Source organism: Hyalella azteca, unplaced genomic scaffold, assembly GCF_000764305.2.
Source record: "Hyalella azteca isolate HAZT.00-mixed unplaced genomic scaffold, Hazt_2.0.2 contig14173, whole genome shotgun sequence".
NCBI classification, from domain to species: Eukaryota; Metazoa; Arthropoda; class Malacostraca; order Amphipoda; family Hyalellidae; genus Hyalella; species Hyalella azteca.
This window is the reverse complement of record NW_025944066.1, coordinates 62,579-85,519: the sequence shown is the minus strand read 5'-3', so window position 1 is coordinate 85,519 and position 22,941 is coordinate 62,579. Positions and strand designations below refer to the sequence as shown.

The following is a 22,941-nucleotide window of genomic DNA, read 5'->3' as shown; positions in this document are numbered from 1 at the left end:
ACATTTTTACTATCTATTATGTATAAAGCTAGTCAAGAAATCAAACATTTACTATCTCTAAAAAATTGCTGAAAAAAAAGTGTAAAAAGTGCGATTTTGAAAAAGTACTTCTGCTAAGGTCTGGAGCAAAAAAAAAAATATTTGCCATATTAAAATATTTCACTTACATAAAAGTTGCACCCAGGTGTTGGCTTGAAAACGTAATTGACGGAATTTGCCTATCTCATTCCAAAAAAAAATGGCAGCCATTTCCACATGGCGGGGCTACTCGGGACACCCCCCCTCCGGGGTAATTAGGGGCACCCTTAAAAATGCATTTACAGTAGAACCTCAGTTAGCAAAGATTCCAGTTAACAAAAAAAATGATTAACAACAAAGAATTTTGATTACATTCACCTTGCTCAGCGAAAAAAAAAATTCACTTGTCAAAAAATTAGTGCATCATCGGTCATCACAAAATTGTACATAGAATGCTATACAGCAATCCCTTGATTAGCACGGTTTTGAATACCGCGGTTTTGATTAATGCGGGAAAAAAATTTGCGACCTACCCTTAACCCATTAACGCCGCTTGGCAAGTACACTTGCCACTTGCGAAAAATGAAATTACTACAAAACAACGAAAGTTGAGGTTTGAAATGGAGTCTCACGGTAACAAGACGAGTACCGAACGCGTTCTGAACGAGCAACAGCGGCGTCAGGCGCTTCATGCCTGCTCAGTTGGCCTTGGAATTTGATGGTGTGAGTCATGGCGCTACTACGTCATAAAACAATGTAGGTTGTCACTTGTGTCAGCAAGTTAGAACTCACTACTATAGTGAACAGTTTTCTTAAACAAATGTCCTAATGATATATATATGCAATTTTTTTATTCTTATATAATATGACTACTATATTGTGACGTGAATATATGTGGCAAGTGTACTTGCCACTCGGATATAAAAGTAGGGAACCACCCTTTTTCCAGATACCAACGGAAAATTAGTATTCATTTGTTTAACTCTTATTCCAGGTTGTCTCTAGATGAAATTCATGACTTCTTCTCATTGCAAGAAGATGCAGACGACCAATTTGAAGTCAAAGTAGCAATAGAGCCCCCAGAAGAAACGCCTGAAGCTGCAACAGATCATGACAGTGATGCATCAGATGATGAAGTTATGTGCGATCCCAAGCACCTTCCGAGGAGAATTTTGCTAGCTAATGTTCTATATAAATCTGTAAATAACGGTCAACTCGAAATTGTATCTAATCCAACCTCAACATCTACCAGCCATGGATCAAAACGTCGAAAAAGGATGATCTACACGTGGCATACAGATAAAAGCAAGATTGAAAATCTAGTACCGGATTTTAGCGATGCACCTGAGGAACAGTTAGTCAACGCCGCTGAAACAAATCCATTGGAGATTTTTGAGGAACAATTTTGGACACAAGATTATATTGAATTTTTATGTGAACAAAGTAGAAACTACGCTCATCAGAAAGGAATCCCTTGTAGCGATGTAAATGCCAAAAACATGAAGGTATTTTTGGCCATTCTTATTCTCTCAGGGTACAATAAGGTTCCTCACAGGAGACTGTATTGGAGTGAGTTACCTGACACTCAAAATAAATTTGTTATGAATGCAATGAGACGGGATGCCTTTGATCAAATAATGAGATGCTTGCACTTCAACGATAATACGAAAATGAATGACGATCGATTCTACAAGGTGCGTCCGCTTTTTGAACACTTGAACAATGCTATCAAAGATGAGAAATGTTGTGAATACTACAGCGTTGATGAAATAATGGTTCCATATTATGGAAGACATGGTGATAAGCAGTATATTAGAGGAAAACCAGTGAGATTTGGGTTCAAGCTTTGGGCAATCAGCACGTCTGATGGGATTCTGCGGCATGTTGAGCCCTATTGTGGTAGTCATTCCAGAATTTTGGATAGGGGTTTTGGTTTAGATGGTAACGTTGTGCTAGACCTGTCTCTTATACACATCTAGATGTGTATAAGAGACAGGGTTTATACATACGTTTGAATTATCGTATGATAATTCAAACGATTATAGCTAACGGCATTATAGAAAAAAAAACAATATAAAAAATTATCGCAACATCAAGAAACGTGCATATATTAAATGCTAAAAAAGACGTTTTCTCGACTAGAATCTGGAAGAGTTTGTGTTGCAAAATCCGTAGTCCACACTCCGCATTCATGGAGTTCCGGTTGGAGCTGCGGTCGCAGGCGGAGTGTGTAAGCAATATGCGAAAACTATTTCCAGAAATTAATTTTTTTAGTCTAATTCTATATTTTAGTCTATTGTACGTTAGTAGTTAGATATTTAGGTAGAATTGGAATTTTCTTCAGTCTCCATTGGTCACAACAATGGTTAATGCCCATTATTTCCCAGGTTCCCATCATTGGCTTATGGCTACGGTAGGTAGGTTATTTGGGTTTGGAGAATGACACACCCTGTCCCCTGGAATTGAGGCAATAGAGGTGATCAGGTGTTTTGAAAAAATATTGAAAATAGTTTCAATGCCGATCAACAATAATTTTTGAAATTATAGTGATCGTTGATATATTCATAACATTGTTAATTTGTTATATTATCATATTAAAAATGTCTTGTTGTGGCCTGATTTCTGATATGCCATAATGCCAACAAACAGGGTAATGGCTAATGGGTTTTGAGGATAATAACTAATAAGGGACAGGCACTCAGGCAGGGTAAATTGGGTTGGGACCTTGGTGGCAGCCTGGCAGGGAATTATTGTGAATACTTATTGGTCCACCGCCGTGCGTTGGTCTTAACCCTTCGCATGGCCCCATGCCCTTGGCCCTTGGGCCCCTCTTGCAAGTTGTAATGGTCTAAACTCAACAGTTCGACCCCTGGCCCCATCCCCATGGTCTCATCAGTTAAATTTGATGTATTGAGAAGAGTAATCATGAAATTGTCAATAATATTAATTCTGTGGTCTGAAATCAAATGTAGAGTTAAATTTTGCATTCAATAAACAATTGAATTAGGACAGTGCCATTTTTATGTGGTAATTTAACTCAAAAAATTTCATGTCTGAAATTTTACCAATAGTAGATACCATCAAACAGGGTAATAAGGGACGGTTTTGAGCATTTTTTGTTAATAAATTCTTAGCATGAAACATTTCATATACAAGTTTAGGCTCATTTTATACGTACCTAGCGCTTTGCAAGGGCTATCCTATGGCATCTTCAAAAAAATTCCATATGCTATTTGTAAGGTGCCAGATGCAAAATAATAGCATCCTGAATTACCCCTGGGAACAGGGTAATCTGGTACACTTGAAATAAAACTTGATTTCAAAACGCTTGAAGCTTGCAGAGTGTACTCTGCTCTAACATTACTCTATTACTAACAGTAATCTGAAGTCCACCTTTTCCTTTGTAGATGATATGATGATGCTGTAGATGTAGAATAAATGACATTTTCTGTGCGTTTTCTTTGTTTTTCTTTATTGGTATGATATTACCGTATCAATACCTTCATTACTGTATTTTTGATGTGATATTACTGTATCCATGAACATGCCATTGAGCATTTATAATGACCTTGTCCACTGCAAGCTTCATATCAGCAGCTGTATCTGTAAGCTTGCAATTTTCTGTATCTGTATCACTTTTCTGTATCTGTAAGCTTGCAGGATGACCTGTAAGTTTGCACCATTTTAATCGAGTCAAGTGAATTCACTATAACAATAAAATATCGTAAAAAACATACCTGAAACAGAATGGAATATTCTAGTGACAACCATCATATTTTTTGGAGAAATATGTCATAGTTTGGGTTAATAACTATTCATTTTATGTTGCCCAGTGCACAATTTTAGCTATGACATTTTCTGCACAATTTTGTGATGACCAATGATGTATCAAATTTTCATCAAGAAAAATTTGTTATTGCTAAGCTAGGTAAATATAATCAAAATTTTTTGTTGGTAATTGATATTTTGGTTAACTGGAGCCTTTGCTAATCAAAGTTCCACTGTAAATGCATTTTTACGGGTGTCCCTTATTACCCCGTGTTGCGGAAATGGCCGCAATTTTTTTTTGGACCAAGATGCAAATTCAGTCAATCACATTTTTTAAGCCAACACCTGTGTGCAACTTTTATGTTAGTAAAATTTTTTTTTATACAGTGAACATTTTTTTCGGCTTCAGACCTCAGCAGAGGTTGTTTTCCAAAATCTCACTTCTCCAACTTTTTCCACTGATTTTTTAGAGGTTGTAAATGTATGATTTCTAACCTTGCTTTATGCTACAAAGATGGTAAAAATGTTGAACTTTACTCCTCTATTTTTAGTTTTGCAATATTTTGATTAGTTTAGCTGCTACAACATTTCTACAAAATGTGGGATGACTGTCTCAATTTACCCCACCCATCCCTTATTAATACCCTGTTTGATGGTAATCAAATTTTAGGGTAAAAAAATTTGTGCTGCAACATAGGGTGAATGGTACATTTTTGAATCACTTATGTGCTGCAAGATCAAAGTTGAAGTTGTGAACTTGGTATTTTGAACTTTTGTATAAAACTATTGTTGATGATCATCAGATGATGACAGGATTGTAGTGAGAGCAGAATTCTAGTTAAATACCTCAATTTCCTATAGTGACAAAAAGTATAGTATTTAAATTATTCAATAAGGATGTTTTATTACGTTTGTAATTGAGAGGATGTCAAGAGATAGAAGAAAGGATGTTCATTAAATTACCGCATGAATAAATTCAAAGAGAATGAAATTGTGTAACCACTTTCACTTTTTCAGATTGGAACTGGATTGTATAGTTTCTTTTTTTTTGCAGGAGTAGATAAAATCACATGCTTGAGTGTTGGATTAAATTATAATCCATTCTTGGAACATGATATCATGCCTGGTAACTTGCATCAGGAAACTTATGCCATTCCTGTTATTGGTAGTCAGCTGACAGTGCAGCATGGAGTGGAGGAGAAATTTGAGCACCCAACACAGCCTAATTACCCTGCCATCTATGAGCCAAGCAATTCAGACTTTTCTGGTCACAATGGATCAGCCATCAAAAGCATCTTGCCTAATACGCAGACGCCTGAAGCTTCATATGTATCCGCAGCATATTGCAGTTATGCATTTTCTACATCATCCAATGCAACTGATGTTGGAGATCAGTTCAATGCATCAAATTTTCCACCTACAGTCCCTTCTCAAGTAGTGTATAATTCACAAAATTGGTCGTCTGGTGATTTTCTTCCTTCACATGTACCACCAAACCCAATGGAGTCTTGTGAGTATGTCCTCCAAAGAGACAGTGCTCCCACTTCTTGGTCATCCCAAGATAAACAAAATTACTATCCATGCGAATCACAACATAGGTCTGATTTTCCTTCAAACAATTCCTCATCTTCCAATTTGAGAGACAATTCTGTGTCACAAAGGAAGAGGAAGGTTGATAAATTACATAAAAGCAACACTCACAGAAGCCTTCACAATACTTCCCCTAAGGGCCATGAGAAAATCTCTCGCGCAACTGCACATAGTAAAACACGCAAATCTCATCATTCTGAAAAGAGTCTGCAAAAACGGTCTTGTCGGAAAACTCCAGTAGAATCCAATTTATCTGATGCAAACGAGGACTACCATCAAGAATGTTTTCCTAAGGGAAGAATTCCACGGGAACAAAGGCACTTATCTGACACCGCAAGGAGCAACGTGCATGGTGCATCAACCAGACGTTCTCACAAGAGTGATAGTACAAGGTATGATTGCTTGAAAATTTACACTGAACATATTGACATTATGACATGCATATAATTTCCTTAGTACATAGTTAAACAAATGTGACAGTTGCCACAGTTTTATTTATAATTGAGTATATATGTGTACATCATAAGTCCTTCTTTAATCGCATTATTCCTATTCTAGGTCAGATAAATCCGAAGACTTTGTAAGTTACAAAGTTTTGCAAAATTCTCACATTCGCCATCCAAAGAAGCAGGAACATGTTTTTTCTAAATTTCGATGCAATTCTGAAGAAATGGCTGATTCTTCTGGAAGTATGAAACGTGGCCAATCGCCCCCAATGGCTCCAGGGAGTGACTTGGAAAATAGTTCATACAGGAAGAAAAGAACTAGTGATGATATGCATCACGATGCTTTTGAAGGTCGGATTTCAGTCAGAAAACAAAGAGAAAATGATCAAGTGCCATCAACTTTGAGGAATTTGTTAGAACCTCCTAGTAAAAGACATAAGATTAGTGAGACACATTATTCAAGTAAATCCAAAAGGATAAGTACAGGTGCCAAGTATAATCCAAGCCCAACGTTCAGTGAATGTGAATTTGAAAAGGGTGAAAATTTTAATTCTAAATTCCATCGCAAAAAATCAAGTAGACAGGTGTCTTCAGAAAAAGGGAAGAAAACACTTCTTTGTGACCCAATTTCACAGCATGAATCATCTCTAGAAGAATTTCATATTAGAAAAGCAAAAAATGATAATGCTAGCCCAAGAGAAAATGCCAAACAGATGGGGACTGACAGCCCTGTTGAAAATCTCATGGATGTTCTAGATATCGATCTTTCTGAAGCAGAAACAAATATCCTAGAAAACGATTCAAAGGTTGATGATGATAGCTCCATTCCTAAATGGACACGTTCATCCCCTGCAGACTTGTATTATGTTCAGGATGAGAGGTAAGTTATCATGTTAATTATCTTTTTGAAATACGTTCTATTCTGAAAGTAACATGATTTTTTAAATTGTTATCTCTGTGATGAATTTGGTGTCAGAATGAGCTACTTTGATGTATATTTGATTTGCAAGAATAAAACTTTATGAATAGGTTTTGAATAGGTCATCGCAAGCTCCCTTTTTATCCTAACCTACTGATTTTATCTATATTTTTTGCAGTGCACAATTCACTCGAGCCACGAATCGCGCTAAGAAGATCTGCCAAGAGTTTCAAGTAAAACTGGTGGACAGAGGAAAGAGAGCGCGAGACAAATTTGCCAAAGAATTCAATGTTCAAAACTCGCAATGTTGCCATGATGGCCATAAAATGAAGACTGTCATGGATCCATCGCCTTGTGCCTCTACTAATAACAAAGCTTCATCAACCTCTACATCGCCAACAACTGATCCACAGACGTTGGGCCAAATTACCGAGAGACGCGATGGGCATAAAAATAGGAAGAACTCGAGTGAAAGCAACACTAGCAGCTCAAGTGATTCTGATGCTAGCAGGCAACGAACTCGTAAGAAAAAAAATAGATCACTGAAAAAAACTGGTCGAGAAAAGCGATCTAATGGCATGTGCTGTGGAAATAAAAGTAGCAGCAGTGACAGTAACTCAGACTCAAGCACAGACTGTGAAGAAAATGAGCACCCTTTTGGTGAACGGTCCCATCTTGAGTTGGAGAGGAAGAGGAATCATCCACTACGTCTGCATCCCGAGCTGTGGCACAATGATCCTGGCGAGGTAATTAAATAATTATTTACATAATTGAAATTGCTTCTTTAAATGTATATTTTTCTATTTACATGTGATAAAGCATCCTCAAATGCTAGACAACTGTAACAGAATTTCATTTTATGTGTATTTTTAACCTTCAAATGCTGGTTACAATGCCACGAAATTTTGGTTATATTGATGAAGATTTATATTGAAATGTTTAGCGCGAAGGCTTGAATTAAATCGATAGATGTATTTCAAAACAATCTTATATCTTTTAACATTTCATACAGATAAACACTGGCCCGCTGTGCTTATGCAAAGCGCGCGCCAAACGCAGTGGCATCAGACACGGTTATTACGTAGGTGAAAGTACCGTGCCAGCTTGTGATCCTTGGACCAACAACGCTGATCGCCTTCATCACTACCGTGTCACCATCGCTCCGGCGACCAACTTCATTGTGAGTAAATTTGATGACACCAAAAGTTTTTTAATTTAGAAGTTATTCTGATCGTAAAAAATTAATTAATAAAAATCGTTTGACTTCCATTTCTAGTTTAAAATATTTATTATGCTCAATATTTTCATACTTGCATATTTTATTTGATAAATTATTATTATAAATACATTTTCTTGAATTGCTGTCAGACAATAGAGTTGTTAAAATTTTAATCAATGTAAATTGGATTAGAGATTAGCATAATCCTAAAATCGTTCCTTAATTCTAGTTTTGTTTGATTCTAGGAAGACATCTTTCATTACTAATTCAACCCCCCGATTCGTTCACAGATCAAAACTCCAACACACATCAAGTATGATGGACACGAGTACATATTTGAAGGCTTCTCGCTTCTGAGCCACGAGCGTCTAGTAGACGTGCCGGTGTGCCGTGTGATCCGCTTCAATATTCACTACTGTGTTGGACACGAGCCTCAGGAGATGCTCGACAACTTCTGCATCCGAGAACTTGATCTCTTCTGTTAGTTCTTTATTTTGCTATAAGAAAATCAATCATTTCAGATTCATTATAAATTTCAATATATCCTATTGAATATTGATCACAAAAATTGATTTTTTTAACTGCTGTTCTGCAGTAATTAATTTGCCAAGTTTTCACATGTTAAGTTAGCCAATCCTGTATTTATCATCTCATGTGTTTATATATATATATTAATCATTAAAGAATACTTTGGTGCTTGCAGACGAATACCTATTCAAGGAAATTCTGGAGCTTGTGGATTTGGACCTACGACCTCGGGGAGATACATCAGGCTGCCCCATGTTTCATCTGTTGCCTCGCTTCGTACGCCAGCTGCCCGGTATTATTTATTAGCGTTTCAATATCAGGCACAATACAACTGCGTTAGGTAATGTTTCAGTATCACTATGCAACTTCCTGGATTAGTGTTTAAATGTCAGGCGCTAAACAGCCTCGTCAATGCGTTTTAATATCAGGCACTATGCAACTTCGTCAAATAACGTACCAGTCTCCACGCAAATTGGTCAATTGGAATTTGACTCCGAAGTGGTACATATATGTCACATTTCAATTATTTTAATGCTTTTTTAAAATAAATTTTACCGTGCTATGTAGTTCGGATTTATTAAGACATTAAGACATTTTACATATTATTCTGGCTGTGGAATGCTTAGGAGTAAGGACCAATGAAAAATCGTTATAAATCCTCAATTTGTGTAGTACCTATTTCATAATAGTATAAAATTAAATAATAGTACAAGATGAAGCAATCTGAGTCAACGTGTTAGCGTTTAATAATACATTTCTTCCTGTGTTGATTCAATTGCGAAGTATCGAAATGCAAACCTTGTTTTGTCCACTATAAAGAATGCCTGATTTACTCCATATAACCATTCAAAATCATTAGCATGGCGATAGATCTGCGAAATCTTGGGGATTTAAAATTGGTAACCATTTTTGAGTTGTTTCTAATGTATTTTGTGTTCTTGTGTCCGTCAAAATCTCAAGTCTCTCAAATTTTTGTTATCTTAATACGGTGTGAAGCTTGAGCTGGAATACATTGCATTTATACATTAACGTGCGACGCATCATAATGAAGTATGTATGATGGAGTGATGGAGAACCTTATTAAATTTCTATTAAACGTATATGGAAAGTGAGGTTATTTGGAACACATGTGAAATATTAAATAAAAAATTTTATTGTGTGTGAAGATGATTAAAAATTTACAAAAATTTTATGGTGATGTATACAAAATACGGAAAGCTATGGGGAATATCCAGTAAATCAACAAAATATGTATTTAAATTCATGGAAACTTCCTAAAAAACTGATGTAACATTATCTACATTCTGGAATCTAGAAAATAAGATTATAGTCTATTTTAATATTCATTTCAATCTATGAGAAATGAATTATTTATTTACAATTATTTAGAAATGAAATTTGCAAATGTGCCATATTGTTGTATTTATATATTAATTACGACTCTTTTATATTTTCAGACAATGGAACAGAAATTCTTGCCATGACGGAGGTATTGCGTTACTTGTTGCAGTCATCTATCCCTCTTGTTGACAAGAATAACTTACGCGATGTCATTTCCATGTCGCAGAAGGAGTGGTTAGATTCCGTTGACACTCTCAAAGGTAAATAGCATCTGATGTTTTGTTTCAACTTTTGGAGAATTGAGTAGCCTTGCTTTCTTTCCAACTTCTTTATTATTAGTATTTTTATCATATATCAATATGTTAAATTTTACTTGCTGATCATTTCATTCCTATGTTACATACATGACTTCTCTAATTTCATTTCATCGGTCAATATTTTCTAGTTTAACTGCTGATCTCTGATCCCCACTTTTCAGGTATGATCGTGTGCAACCCTGGGATGAAGCCATGTTCTCTGCGCGTTGACCAGCTTGACAGAGAACCGCTCGTAGGCTCTAATGGAGAAGAACCTAAATACTCTCAGAAAAGAGATGCAAAGGAGCAAGAACTTCGCATTTCGCGGTCTTCCTCTCACTCTCGCTCGTATTTTCAAGATAACATTGATCATCTACAAAAGCAGCGACCAGCGGTTAAAAGACTTTCTAGTGAACGCGAAAGTAATTCCTGCCGTAGTCGTTCAAATGAACCTGAGCTCTACAAGCAATATGAAAAGCCTGGTAACATGAATTCTCGACATCGAACTTCAACTTCTTTGAAATATGAAGTTGGAATGGAAAATTGTGACTTAGACGAACGAGATTATCGTCGTAGCCAGTCTGCTTCGCGTATAAAAGATCCTCGAAATAGACGAGATCGTTGCGACGAATGGCGAGAAAATCATGAGTTTGATGGCAGACGTGATGATCAGGACAGACATGCTGCCAGTAAAAGATATCGGCTTGACTCTGTGGATAAAAGCCTAGAATTTGGTCACGACGGTGAAACGAGCACTCGTAACTCAGCTGCTGGTACGCGCACGTCACGGCATGAACATAATCGCCGTTCACCTAAAAGAGATCATACTGAATTTGACCAGAGAAAGGGCCAATGCAGAAGCAGATCGAGAGACTCCCACGAATTGAATAGGAAAACTAGAGAAGAAAGTTCAACGAGGAATGCAAGAATTTCTGTCCATGAGCGTCTCTCTTTTGGCACAGAGAACCTGTATCCTGGAAGGCACATGAACTTCAGGTCAAATAGCCAATCGTATGACGATGATTATTACTCAAGACGCGATGACTCCCTTGGAAAAGATGTTCTTTGGACTCGTAAAAGTTCACGACATCAAACGACAGAAGACCGTTATGGCGACCGTGACCAAAGTAGGGTTCGGTCTGTGACGCGAGTTGAGCGTCAACAGCAACGCCAAGAGAGATCTCATATTTCCCGGTCCACTGAATCATTGATGCTACATCAAAGCCTTCCCTTGGGTGATCATGAAATTTCCTCTGAACCCAACACTAGAGAAAATTCAGAAAATGAAATGCTCCGTTTTCCAATCATTGTTCATTTTGCTATCAGACCTTCACGTCTCTCATACGCTGGCAATCCTGAGTGAGTTATGTATCATGTGTTATTGGATTAAGGACATTTGAGATACAAGATCAAATCTATACATTACTCTAAAGTTCTAGATTTCTGCCTCTAGTTGATCATTTGGTGTTAATAGGTCTCGCTTCATCCAAAACTGACGTATCGCTTTTTACAACACTTCTCTTTAACTTCACTTCTTGTTTGTCTGTCTGTCTGCCTGCTACAAATTTAATAATCAAAATTTAACACACTTCTACTTATCCTATCGATCTGAAATTTTGCACACTTGCGTAAAGTTGGAGACGGTGCATGAATCAAATGACAACATAAATAATTTTAAAGATAAAAGAAAATTTTTCTTCAATATTGAAAAAATAATTTTGTCAGCTACAAATCTTATAACTGATATTTGACACACTTTTACCTGTCCAATTGATCTGAAATTTTGCACACTTGTGTGAAGTCGGAGGCAATGCATGAATCAATTGACAGAATAAATAATTTTGTAAGAAAATTTTATATATTAAAAAAAGTGAAAAATTAATTTTTGTAGTATTCGAAAATAAAATGAGAAATTTGTCTTACATCTTTAACATTGGAGACACTGGATTCTTTGGAAGCGTTTTTTTAAAAAGTATTTTTTAAACGTATATTATTACATGTACCAGTTTTGAAGTATTCAATCGCTGTTTATCATCATTCTATGTGTTTTTATTCTCCGTAATTTTTGGCTGGTCAATTCATTCACATTCTGACAAGTTAATCCTATTGATGCATATTTTAAGCATCCAACCGTAATTTATTCGTTGCAGCTCAATTCTATTACTTCATTGAAACATCTCACAGATATCAGAAAGTTTGGCGGGAATACGTCAAGCTCCGACACTTGGTTGCAAACATGGCCCGTCCAACGGCCGAGAACAAAGCTCGTCTCATGTCCCAAGACATGAAACTGCGAGCCATGCGCACCAGTTCTGATAAGAAGAGGGACGTCACCGTGGCCGTGTCTTCGGAAGGCTTCATCAGAACTGGCATCATGAGCGACATGGTACAGGTAAGAACAGGCATCATGAGCGACATGGTGCAGGTAAGAACGCGCATCATGGGCGACATGGTGCAGGTAAGAACGCGCATTATGAGCGACATGGTGCAGGTAAGAACGGGCATCATGAGCGACATGGTGCAGGTAAGAACGCGCATCATGGGCGACATGGTGCAGGTAAGAACTGGCATCATGAGCGACATGGTGCAGGTTAGAACGGGCATCATGAGCGACATGGTGCAGGTAAGAACGGGCATCATGAGCGACATGGTGCAGGTAAGAACAGGCATCATGAGCGACATGGTGCAGGTAAACTAGCGTTCAACGAAAATCCTATTATCTTGTCTGGCTTTAATATGTACATTATCAAAATAGGGGGCGAAGATAATTTGCTGGATTGTGGTANCAAACAAACGCGAAGCTAAGAAAAACGTGTTAAATAGGGGGCGAAGATAATTTGCTGGATTGTGGTAGCAGCCTTTGTACAAGCTAATTTTATCGACTTACATAGAACGTATGCCTGTGCCTCTAGGCCCTATTCATGTGTTAATCTAACCTCTTAGTTATAAGTTACGTCTGCAATTCAGAACCTACACGTAATTCTAATCACCAATTTCAATGCCTAATCTTGCATTGTATCTCAATTTCAGTTACATTAATACGCAATAAAATTTACGAACGTTTTTAGGTCTTCCTTATATCGATATGCTAAGTGTTTCATCATTGACCATTTACGCCGCATTGGCTTTCACATTCAGCTTTTTTATCAGTTATTATACGTTTTCGGAGTTTGGCGCATTGAGCTCAATTTAATTGTTTTTATCCGTTTTTTCAGCACGCGTTGCTGATGCCAGTGCTCGTGTGCCACCTACGCTTCCACAGATCAGTGGCTATGCTTCAACAAAACATTGGCTACGAATTCAAGGATAAATACTTACTGCAACTGGCCCTCACTCATCCTTCATTCAGGTGAGTATCCGTCTTCTTCCAGGGAAAATCAAAGTGAACTACAGTTAATAGATACTCGGATCTTAATTAACACGAGAATCCAATAATTATGTTTAGTAAAATGAATCGATGAACTATTGGTTATCACTATTGTAGCAAAGGTCGCTTTTCAGCTCGTAATATTTTGTCGGCAAATTTCAGATGTGACAATTGACCATCATTTTGTCACAATGTGACTGCAAATTATAATTTCTTCCAAAATAATGACCGCCACCATTCCCTATTGCCTTATTTTGACGACATTCACTTTACAGGGAGAATTTCGGGACGAATCCTGACCACGTGCGCAACTCTCTGACCAACTGCGGTGTGAGACAACCCGAGTATGGCGACCGCAGAGTATTGCACATGAACACCAGGAAGAGAGGCATGTGTCAATACTGACCAACCATCTTGAAGATAGTACCGAGAAATTAATGCAAAATGTTCCACACGATTATCTCTCAATCCTCAACCTTCCATTATGTGCTAAGCATTTAAAACGTTCCATCTACATTTGGTCATATTTGGTCTTAATTATCTATTGCTTTTTACGTTATCTCAATATATAGACTTAATTAGTGATTTTTATCGTAAATTTCATAGATAGCTGTGCTAATGTCTCGCTCGAGAAGGGGTTATGTGCTAAATTATAAGTTGAACAATCCCTGGCACCAAGCGACATTTCATCGTTTAAGTTTGTGTGCTCAAATTTCAGAATTCAATAGTGACATAACAAAACATGACTTTAAGCTTATAATTAATGCAACCTGTTACTCAGATTCAATGAATTTTTCATTAAATTTTCATGAAGCGTAAACAGTAAAATGTACAGACAACAGACGTTCAAATATTCGACGTGAAAATGAAGCATTTTCTTGCCTTATTAAGACATCATGAGTGTTGATCATTTAATATAAATTTACCTGGTTTATTAAAATCTTACTGCTTTAATGTGTCAAGTTAATTTATTTCCAATGTCCACCTGACATGAATTTTTTTCCAGGAATCAACACCCTAATCAACATCATGGCTCGATTCGGCCGCGACGATGAAACCAACAGTCAAATCATGCACTACGAAAGACTGGAATTCTTAGGAGATGCCGTCGTCGAGTTCCTGACTTCAATTCACCTGTACCATGTCTTCCCGGACATGGAGGAGGGTGGACTGGCTACCTACAGGTGAGAGGATTTCTTCTTCATAACTGATTTAAAGATTTGTGATGTCACAACCACATCGTTGCCTGATCTCCGTCACGGGTGAGCGGATATACAATCAAATGCGTGCATCACAGGCATTGCTCAAGAATTCAACCTAGCGATGAATTATTGCACCTTTGATGTTGGTGTTACTACTCCCTCTGTAAACTTTAAAATAAGTACGTTTATTGCGATTTTGTCCGTCACTTTTCCATATCGTCACATGACTTGGCGTTTCTACTCACCCGCTTAGTGAGAACTTTTTGTCAGAAAGAGGGATTATTGCGTCAATTGAGCCACCATTTTTAGCACATTTTCTCTTTATAGAAAAAATGCACTATAGTGCTCGCCATGTCCGTCTGTCTGCCTGTCCGTCCGTGACTTCACGTTTTTGTCGATTTTAAGAAGCGGGCATGCCTGTATCAAAGATACGACATCTCTTGCTCTAATACACTGTACTAATCGCAATGAAAACTGATTTATGCACGAGAAAATGCGCTCTCTGTCACTCACTGCCGTGAGTACTGAGTTATATTTTTAATGTATACTTTTAATTCATACTTGTTCAGAGCGGCGCTGGTGCAGAACCAGCACCTGGCCGTGCTTGCTGAGCGCTTGGATTTAGACAAGTTTCTCCTGTACGCGCACGGGTCAGATCTCTGCCACGACTACGAGCTGCGACATGCCATGGCCAACTGCTTCGAGGCTCTCATGGCCGCCATTTTCCTTGACTCAAATATTGGGGTAAAATTTACTTTGATTTAATGTCATGAATTGAAAATGAAGAAATAGAATCGGTTGTAGGTAAAATCTAGTTTGATGTAGTTTCGCATTACGTAACGCTTTGTTTGAGATGAATGATTGTGCAAAAAATTTATCTACTTATATTTCATGATTTTCAAATAGCGTGCAATCCAATCATGTGCAAAACTTCCATGATATTCATTATTATGGAATTCTCGCACGTTGTCTTTTTAATGGTACTGGTGTGGTTGCTTTTTAGCGCATTTTCTCATTTACGGATAAAATGCACTATTGTGCTAGCCATGTCTGTCCGTCTGTCTGTCCTATCCGTCCGTGACTTCACGTTTTTGTCGACGGGAAAATGCGCTTTCTGTCACTCTCTGCAGTGAATATTGAGTTACATTTTTTATAATCTTTTGGGTCATGAAAGAAGCGCGTTGTCCTAATCTAATCGCAACTTAATTGACGATTGTATTTGAACAGGATTGTGGCAGATTCAGACTAAGTGAAACATGATTGCCATTAAGTAATTAGCTATTCAGGTAATCACTTGTTGTTCGACTTATTCTTGTTGGTGTCACTTGATATTTTATTCGAGCAGCATAATTTAGTTTACCAATCGTCATATTAACTTTATTATACCCGTTTAGGAAGCTGACATCGTGCTCACTCGAACGCTCTTTAAAGACGAGCCTGTGCTGCAGAAAATCTGGCACGACTATGCCCCTCATCCTTTGCAGCAGCAAGAACCTCTTGGTGATAGGAAATGGATTGAGAAATATCCATTTCTGCAGGTACGTTCCTTCTCATTTTAATGCTCGCAGTGGATTTTTTATGCTGTGTCACTGTTTTTTATTATTATTTTTTTTCGGCATGGATACTCACAATGCAAACGGGAATACCATCCAAATTATGAGCTGTCATAATTTGGGCATACATATTTGGTTGATTTTTATTACAACATTGATTGAAATGGGAGTTTGGCAAATAAGGTAATTTTGCAATAGTTTGTTCAGTGTTTCGTGCGCGCGACATTTTATATTAGGGTAGTCTAAATCTTTAAAAATAATTACATTCTTTAATTATATCTCGTCATTTTCAGCGCCTGACGGAGTTTGAAGATAGCATTGGCATTCAGTTCAGGCACATCAGAATACTGGCTCGAGCATTCACGGACCGCAGCGCTGGCAGCAACCACCTCACTTTGGGCTCCAATCAACGTCTCGAGTTCCTCGGCGACACGGTTCTTCAGCTCGTCTGCTCAGAGTTCCTTTACAAACACTTCCCAGACCATCACGAGGGACATCTCTCGGTAATAAACTTTAACATGGGCCTCACTTCATTGATCTTAGTCAATGTGACATTCCTTAGTTGTATGTGACATTCCGCAACATACCTGGAAGCAATTTTAGGTCTCTTGCTAAATATATTCCACTGGAAGGTATAGTTGTGAATTAATTCAGCAGTAGGTGGCTTTGAATGCAAGTTTACCTCATAAATATTATTTAGTTTAGCTTGGCTATTGGATGTTTCAGTTGCCAAAACTTTCTTCTGTAAGCATCATTTTTTCCAGCTTCTGCGGTCATCTTTGGTGAACAATAAAACTCAGGCTGTAGTGTGTGACGATCTCAACCTCACCAGCTTTGCAAACCACCGCAAGACAGACATCACTTCCAACCAGAAGCACAGAGCAGATCTACTGGAAGCTTTAGTAGGCGCCATCTACATCGACAGGGTTAGTTAATAACTCAGAATAACAATAAATATTAGTCATTTATACATTTTATTCCTTTTTGTTCTCCAGCGCTTATTTTCAGCTTTATTCGATTCAACATGAACTGCCTCGTAGTATAGAGAAATAGTAAGGATGTGTTGTCGGATAATTGATAATTATCATTACTGAATTGGGTCTAACTTGTTGTGAAGTTTCTGAATCCTTTTTTTCGGCCTTATGGCCTGGTCCAAGAAGTTTATGATTGAATTCTGGCAGGGATTGTTGTATTGTCGACGCTTCTGCGACGTGTGCTTGTTCCCGCGCCTGCATCAGTTCATCCTGAACCAAGACTGGAACGATCCCAAGAGCAAACTGCAGCAGTGTTGCCTCACGCTCCGTAACATGGATGGCTCCGAACCTGAAATTCCTGAATACAAGTCAGTAGCTCGTGTCATCAACTAGGGTTTTTATTTTGTACTCGTTTTTTTACTGGATTATTACTGTTAAATCAAATTTTGTGTTACAGAAATCGTATAGGATTTCGTAAAGAATTTTATCATTGTCAGCACGTACAGAAATCTTTCGCTTACGCCATAATCATTCCTTGTCACGATGCATTTATAAACCTTTAAGTACGTTTTTCATCGTTGTATGCAAGAGATTGCTTACCCTGAAGCACTTGCAGGGTTATCATGAGTCAGGGTCCAACCAACACCCGCGTCTACAAAGTGGCTGTCTATTTCCGCAACAAGCGCCTGGCTGTGGGCAAGGGCCAGTCAATACAAGACGCCGAAATGAACGCTGCTGAAAAAGCACTGCTGCAAAGTCAAGGTAAAATATACGGTTATTTATTAACTCTAATAGTAGCATACATTAGGTAATTTAAAATCATAAACCAGCTCCAAAACATGAATAAAGTGATGAAATAAATATGACAATCACGCAACAAAGTTATGCTTCTCCCGCCAGGCGTATTCCCACAACTAAAGCACCAGAAGAGAATATTGGAAAGAAGCTTCCAAATACAGCAAGAAGCCCAAAACCAAGACGTGTCGTGCTATGAGAATCCCTTGCCGGCAGCCTTTGCACACGTCACCGACCACGTCACACGACGAGAGCGATACGATTCTCCACGACGACGCGAGTCGTCGCCGGACGAGTTCACTCGTGGACATTTTCTCAATCCTTTGCTTAGGAATTCTCTTGAGAAGACTAAAACATTTAGTCGTTCTTGGCCCGTTACAATTGATGGAGAGGATTATGTTTGTGCTGATCGGCTATCTAAATGTGCTAAGAAAGAGTATGAAAATTTGAGGGATCATGACACTACTGCATGCATGACCCCGAAAAAGAAAATCCCGAGCAAGAATGATGCCGCTGAAGGTACTTCTTACGGAATGAAGAATGCTGACAAGGGGAAGCCTGAAGTGAGAATCCCCGTCCCGTCATCTGATGAAGATCTTTCCAAAAACTTTGATCCTTCCGGGCTTAGTGCTAAGTCCATTTTTGCTTCAAGCAGGAGGGTGAAAACTGCTACTCAGGGGATGGGTTACGTTCCTGTCAACCCGCCCGTTGGCGACGGTGCTGACGTTGGTGCTGACGACGTTGCGGTAGTCATTGCGACTGATCCTAGTGACGTTGTTAGCGCTGACGTGTGCAACGTCGCTCTTGCTTTCACTACCCAAAACTACGACTCGATTGCAACCGTTAGAGAAAAAGATCAATTATGGGAGGGACAGTCAGGAAAATCAGCGACAATCCACTCCAGTAAATCGAGCAAAAGTTCGGTAAACAGTAGAATCGAACATATACCGCAATTCACTGCGTCTCTTTGCAGCTCTTTTTATGCAGCTGGTGAGCGGACAACTTCATCGTTTCTTGGGGGTGTTGCAACAGCGTCATTAGTGGNCTTCCAGAAGGAAACATGTCGGCACCGCCACATCTTCCGGAAGGAAACGTGTTGGCACCGCCACATCTTCCAGAAGGAAAAGTGCCGGAACCGCCACTTCTTCCGGAAGGAAACATTTCGGCACTGCCACATCTTTCGGAAGGAAAAGTGCCGGAACCGCCACTTCTTCCAGAAGGAAACGTGTCGGTACCGCCATATCTTCCAGAAGGAAACGTGTTGGCACCGCCGCATCTTCCAGAAGGAAACTTGCCGGAACCGCCACGACTTCCAGAAGGAAACGTGTCGGCACCTCCACCACTTCCAGAAGGAAATGTGTCGGCACCTCCACCACTTCCAGAAGGAAATGTGCCGGAACCGCCACCTCTTCCAGAAGAAAATGTGCCGGAACCGCCACCACTTCCAGAAGGAAACTTGTCGGCACCGCCACCACTTCCAGAAGGAAACGTGTCGGCACCGCCAAATCTTCCAGAAGAAAACGTGCCGGAGCCACCAATCCTTAAAGCAGACGTTTCAGCACTTGTTGTTTCTGCACGCTTATCGATTAAGGTTGCTGACGTAGCGGGATCTAGAGTTCTTGCGACGGATGTTCGTGGAACAACTCCCCTTCTTACTGCCGGCGTTCGGGCAGGTTCGCCATTTCCTGAAGTCGACATTACTCCTCCGTCACTACTTTCTGCATCTGCATCACTTCTTTCACCTAACATTGCTAGACTTTCACCACATCTTGCTGCTGACTTACCTGCGCCTCCATCAACTGATGAAGCTGAAGGGACTGCACTGCAACATCTTCCATCCCCACTTTTTCCTGAAGCTGACGCAGTTGCCCCATCTATAGTTGCAACTGACGCAGCTGTACCTCCATCGCAACTTGAAGCTGACGTCACTGCAAATCCACCATTTGCTGAAGTTGAAATCATTGATAAACCTTTTGCAAATAATATTGCGTCTCCCCCTGCAACTGAAACAATTTCTTCACTAGCTTCTAGAGCTGTCGAGTCTGACTACATATCCGCATATCTTGTAACTAACGCCGTTCAAAGACCTGAAGGTCTACCTGCCAATTCTGTAACGTTGTCTACTTCATCTCGGCCCAAACACGAATGTTCATTTGAAGTTGTGGATACTTGGACTGATGTAACTTTCAATGACGATGATCATGAGAACTGTGAAAAAGTTGAAACGAGAAGGTCTGAATTGGTACAAAGAAATGACACTAGAGAAAATAGGTCAATATCAGGAAAAATAGACACTAAGTGGACATTCCCCGACAGAAAAGAAAAAATTAATGATCTGGCAACAGCGCCTGTTTACTCGGAAAGTCGTGTTCAAAACCCTCCTACTCAAGCCAGCGAACAAGAAAAGCAAACAATTGATTTGGACGTCCACCTGAAAATAGTGGCTGCTCTCGAAAGGCGCCTTCAAGCCCTGGAAGATCGCGAGGCTGCTAGAATGAGACGGCATTCAAGGAGACGTTACTCACCTTCGCTTTCACGCAGCCCAGAGTATACAAGAAACCAACCGTACGAAGAAGTACAAGGTGTTAACTCGAATGAAAATGCGCGAAGACAGAAGTTCCGATATCATCACAGCTCAAGTAAGCGAAATGAGAGAGATGAATTATATATGTCTGGCACCGGTGCGTGCCGAAGTAGAGAGAGCGAACTTGTAAGGACTCGATTGCGCTCGCCTCATCCTTCTAATCGACGGCCTGACGTACATAACGCGTGTAATGAAGATGAGTATCGGGATAGATTTTCAAAGTTGACCAAAAGCGAAGATAGAAGCCGACATCGTGACCGCCATGTCCACTCTCCAACCATTAGACCTGAACGTTCACTCCAGAGAGAAGACGCAGGGATGGATGTTGAAGCGGATCTTGAAATGCGACGTAGGAATCGTAATCAGATTGAAAATGCAAGCCATCGGGAATATCATCCTAGTACTTCGAGAAGGCCAAACTCTGATGACGAAGTTCCTCCCGAGCGCACTTACGGGAAGCGGATGCGTCGGGATTCAGGTCTTCGAGAACCTTCAAACGAGCCACCTGAATGTCGCGATAAGTATTATGGACCTACGCGACATGACCGTGGAGCACGCGAGCGACGATTGCGGTATGACAGTCCACATGAATATTCGCCTGAAAGATCTGAGCTAGAAAATCGTTTTGATCGCAATTCAAGTCATAGGAGCAGGAGCCCACCAAAAAATTCTCATCGCGGTGAATATATCCGCGGGAACCGATATGAGCGGCATTCAAGACACATAAGCCCGCAAGAAAGACTGTTAAGCTGTGAAAATAGAAGAAGCTACGAACGTTATTTCCAACACATGAGCCCGCGGAGAAATTCGCCGAGTGTAGAATCGTGGAATGCAATCGAGCGCCAACCAAGAAGACACTTACGTGATTACTCTCCAAGGAGAGAACGTAGCGTAACCCGCAGTCGAAACTACGACGAAGATGCCAAGCGCTCTGAACAGTTTCGTCGCATGTGAAGGTGCATGTCAACATGAAACGATGAATGCTAATATCTCGACAATGTTAGAAGTATTTAGTGACATTTTGCCTTCAGTTTAGAGAATGCTGCTGTACCAAATCAATCCAAAATCTTTAGCCAAAGCGTTTTTCAAGATGTTTTGCCATGCAGTGTAACTAGAACGATATGGTGGGTTTTCCTGGAGTTTGTGTTTATGTTATATTCTTGGTGTTGAAATGCCATTTTAACACTCTGTTTAACAATTGTTCTAATCAGCAAAGTTTTGGAATTGTTGGTTGATCGGCGAAAGAATTTGATACAGGTCATTTCCTGTAGATGTCGTGCAATTCACATAGAATTTTGAAGCCAGCTGCAATTAAATTAATGTTGAATGCACGAAAGAGCAATTGGTACGCTTCGAAAAAATTTTGAAGTAATTATCGTTTTTAATTTGTGTGCTGACATTATTCATGCGCCTGCTTTATCATTCCTCAATGATATTTATGATTCGTGTACTTCTTTCATCCTGCAGTAAAATTTGTTCCTGAGACGTTCGGTTTTCCTTCTGTCGAATCCAGATAGTTTCCAACCGCTTCGAAAATTCCGTCTCGCCGTCAGACATTCACAGATTATCGCATTATTTCACGTCAATCCTGAAATTACCAACAGAACTAAGATTGTTGAGGCTGCGATGTTAGCATTCAAACAATCCTTGATAATTTACGTCTTCGCATGAACTATTGATATTTTGTTTATATAGACTCAATCTACATGCGGTTGCATGTGGCGAATATGTGATCGCTCACACGTGGCGAATAAGTGATCGCTTGCCCGTGGCGAATAATTAATCGTATGTGTATGGCGAATATTTAATCGTGTGCATGTGGTGAATGAGTAATCGATCGCATGTGGCGAAAAAGTGATCGTTTTCTTGTGACGAAAAAATTACCTGTATGATTGATATAGCCTGCATGTGACTGATCGTTTGCATCTGGTGAATGTCGTATGTATGTCGTGTAGGTGCGGCTCCGCTTATTTTGTTTATAGAGACCCAATCTAAATGCGGTGGATGACATCTGAGTTACCAATCCTTTCGTGCGGAATTAAGATTCGGAGTATCATCAAAATGAGGGCAAAAAGTGTTTTTTTTTCTGTACATGTATTTAGAACACATATTAAAAATTAGTATAGCACATACAATGAGAGTTATACGTTTACGTTTGTATGTGGCGAATAGTTGATTGATTGGCGAATAGTTGACGAATTATTGATCGATTGCGGCGAATAATTGATCGTTTGCAGGAGGCGAATAGTTGATCGTATATATATGGCGAATAACTAATCGTGTGCATGTGGCGAATGAGCGGTCACTCGCACGTGGCGAATAATTGATCGTATGTGTATGG

General features: G+C 39.3%; 1 protein-coding gene across 1 annotated transcript; it reads left to right on the top strand.

Moving 5' to 3' along the window:
• Positions 1-4,818: 4,818 nt before the first annotated feature.
• On the top strand, positions 4,819-21,554 carry LOC108667621. Its single transcript, XM_018154665.2, has 21 exons — positions 4,819-5,768; positions 5,935-6,702; positions 6,920-7,487; positions 7,754-7,921; positions 8,251-8,440; positions 8,664-8,780; positions 9,946-10,089; positions 10,308-11,484; positions 12,310-12,517; positions 13,341-13,474; positions 13,768-13,880; positions 14,499-14,676; positions 15,264-15,438; positions 16,089-16,232; positions 16,541-16,750; positions 17,012-17,173; positions 17,429-17,589; positions 17,838-17,983; positions 18,122-19,507; positions 19,690-20,248; positions 21,479-21,554. Exons 1-21 carry the CDS (start codon positions 4,906-4,908, stop codon positions 21,552-21,554), a joined length of 7,647 nt encoding a protein of 2,548 aa, XP_018010154.1. The 5' UTR covers positions 4,819-4,905.
• Positions 21,555-22,941: the final 1,387 nt, after the last annotated feature.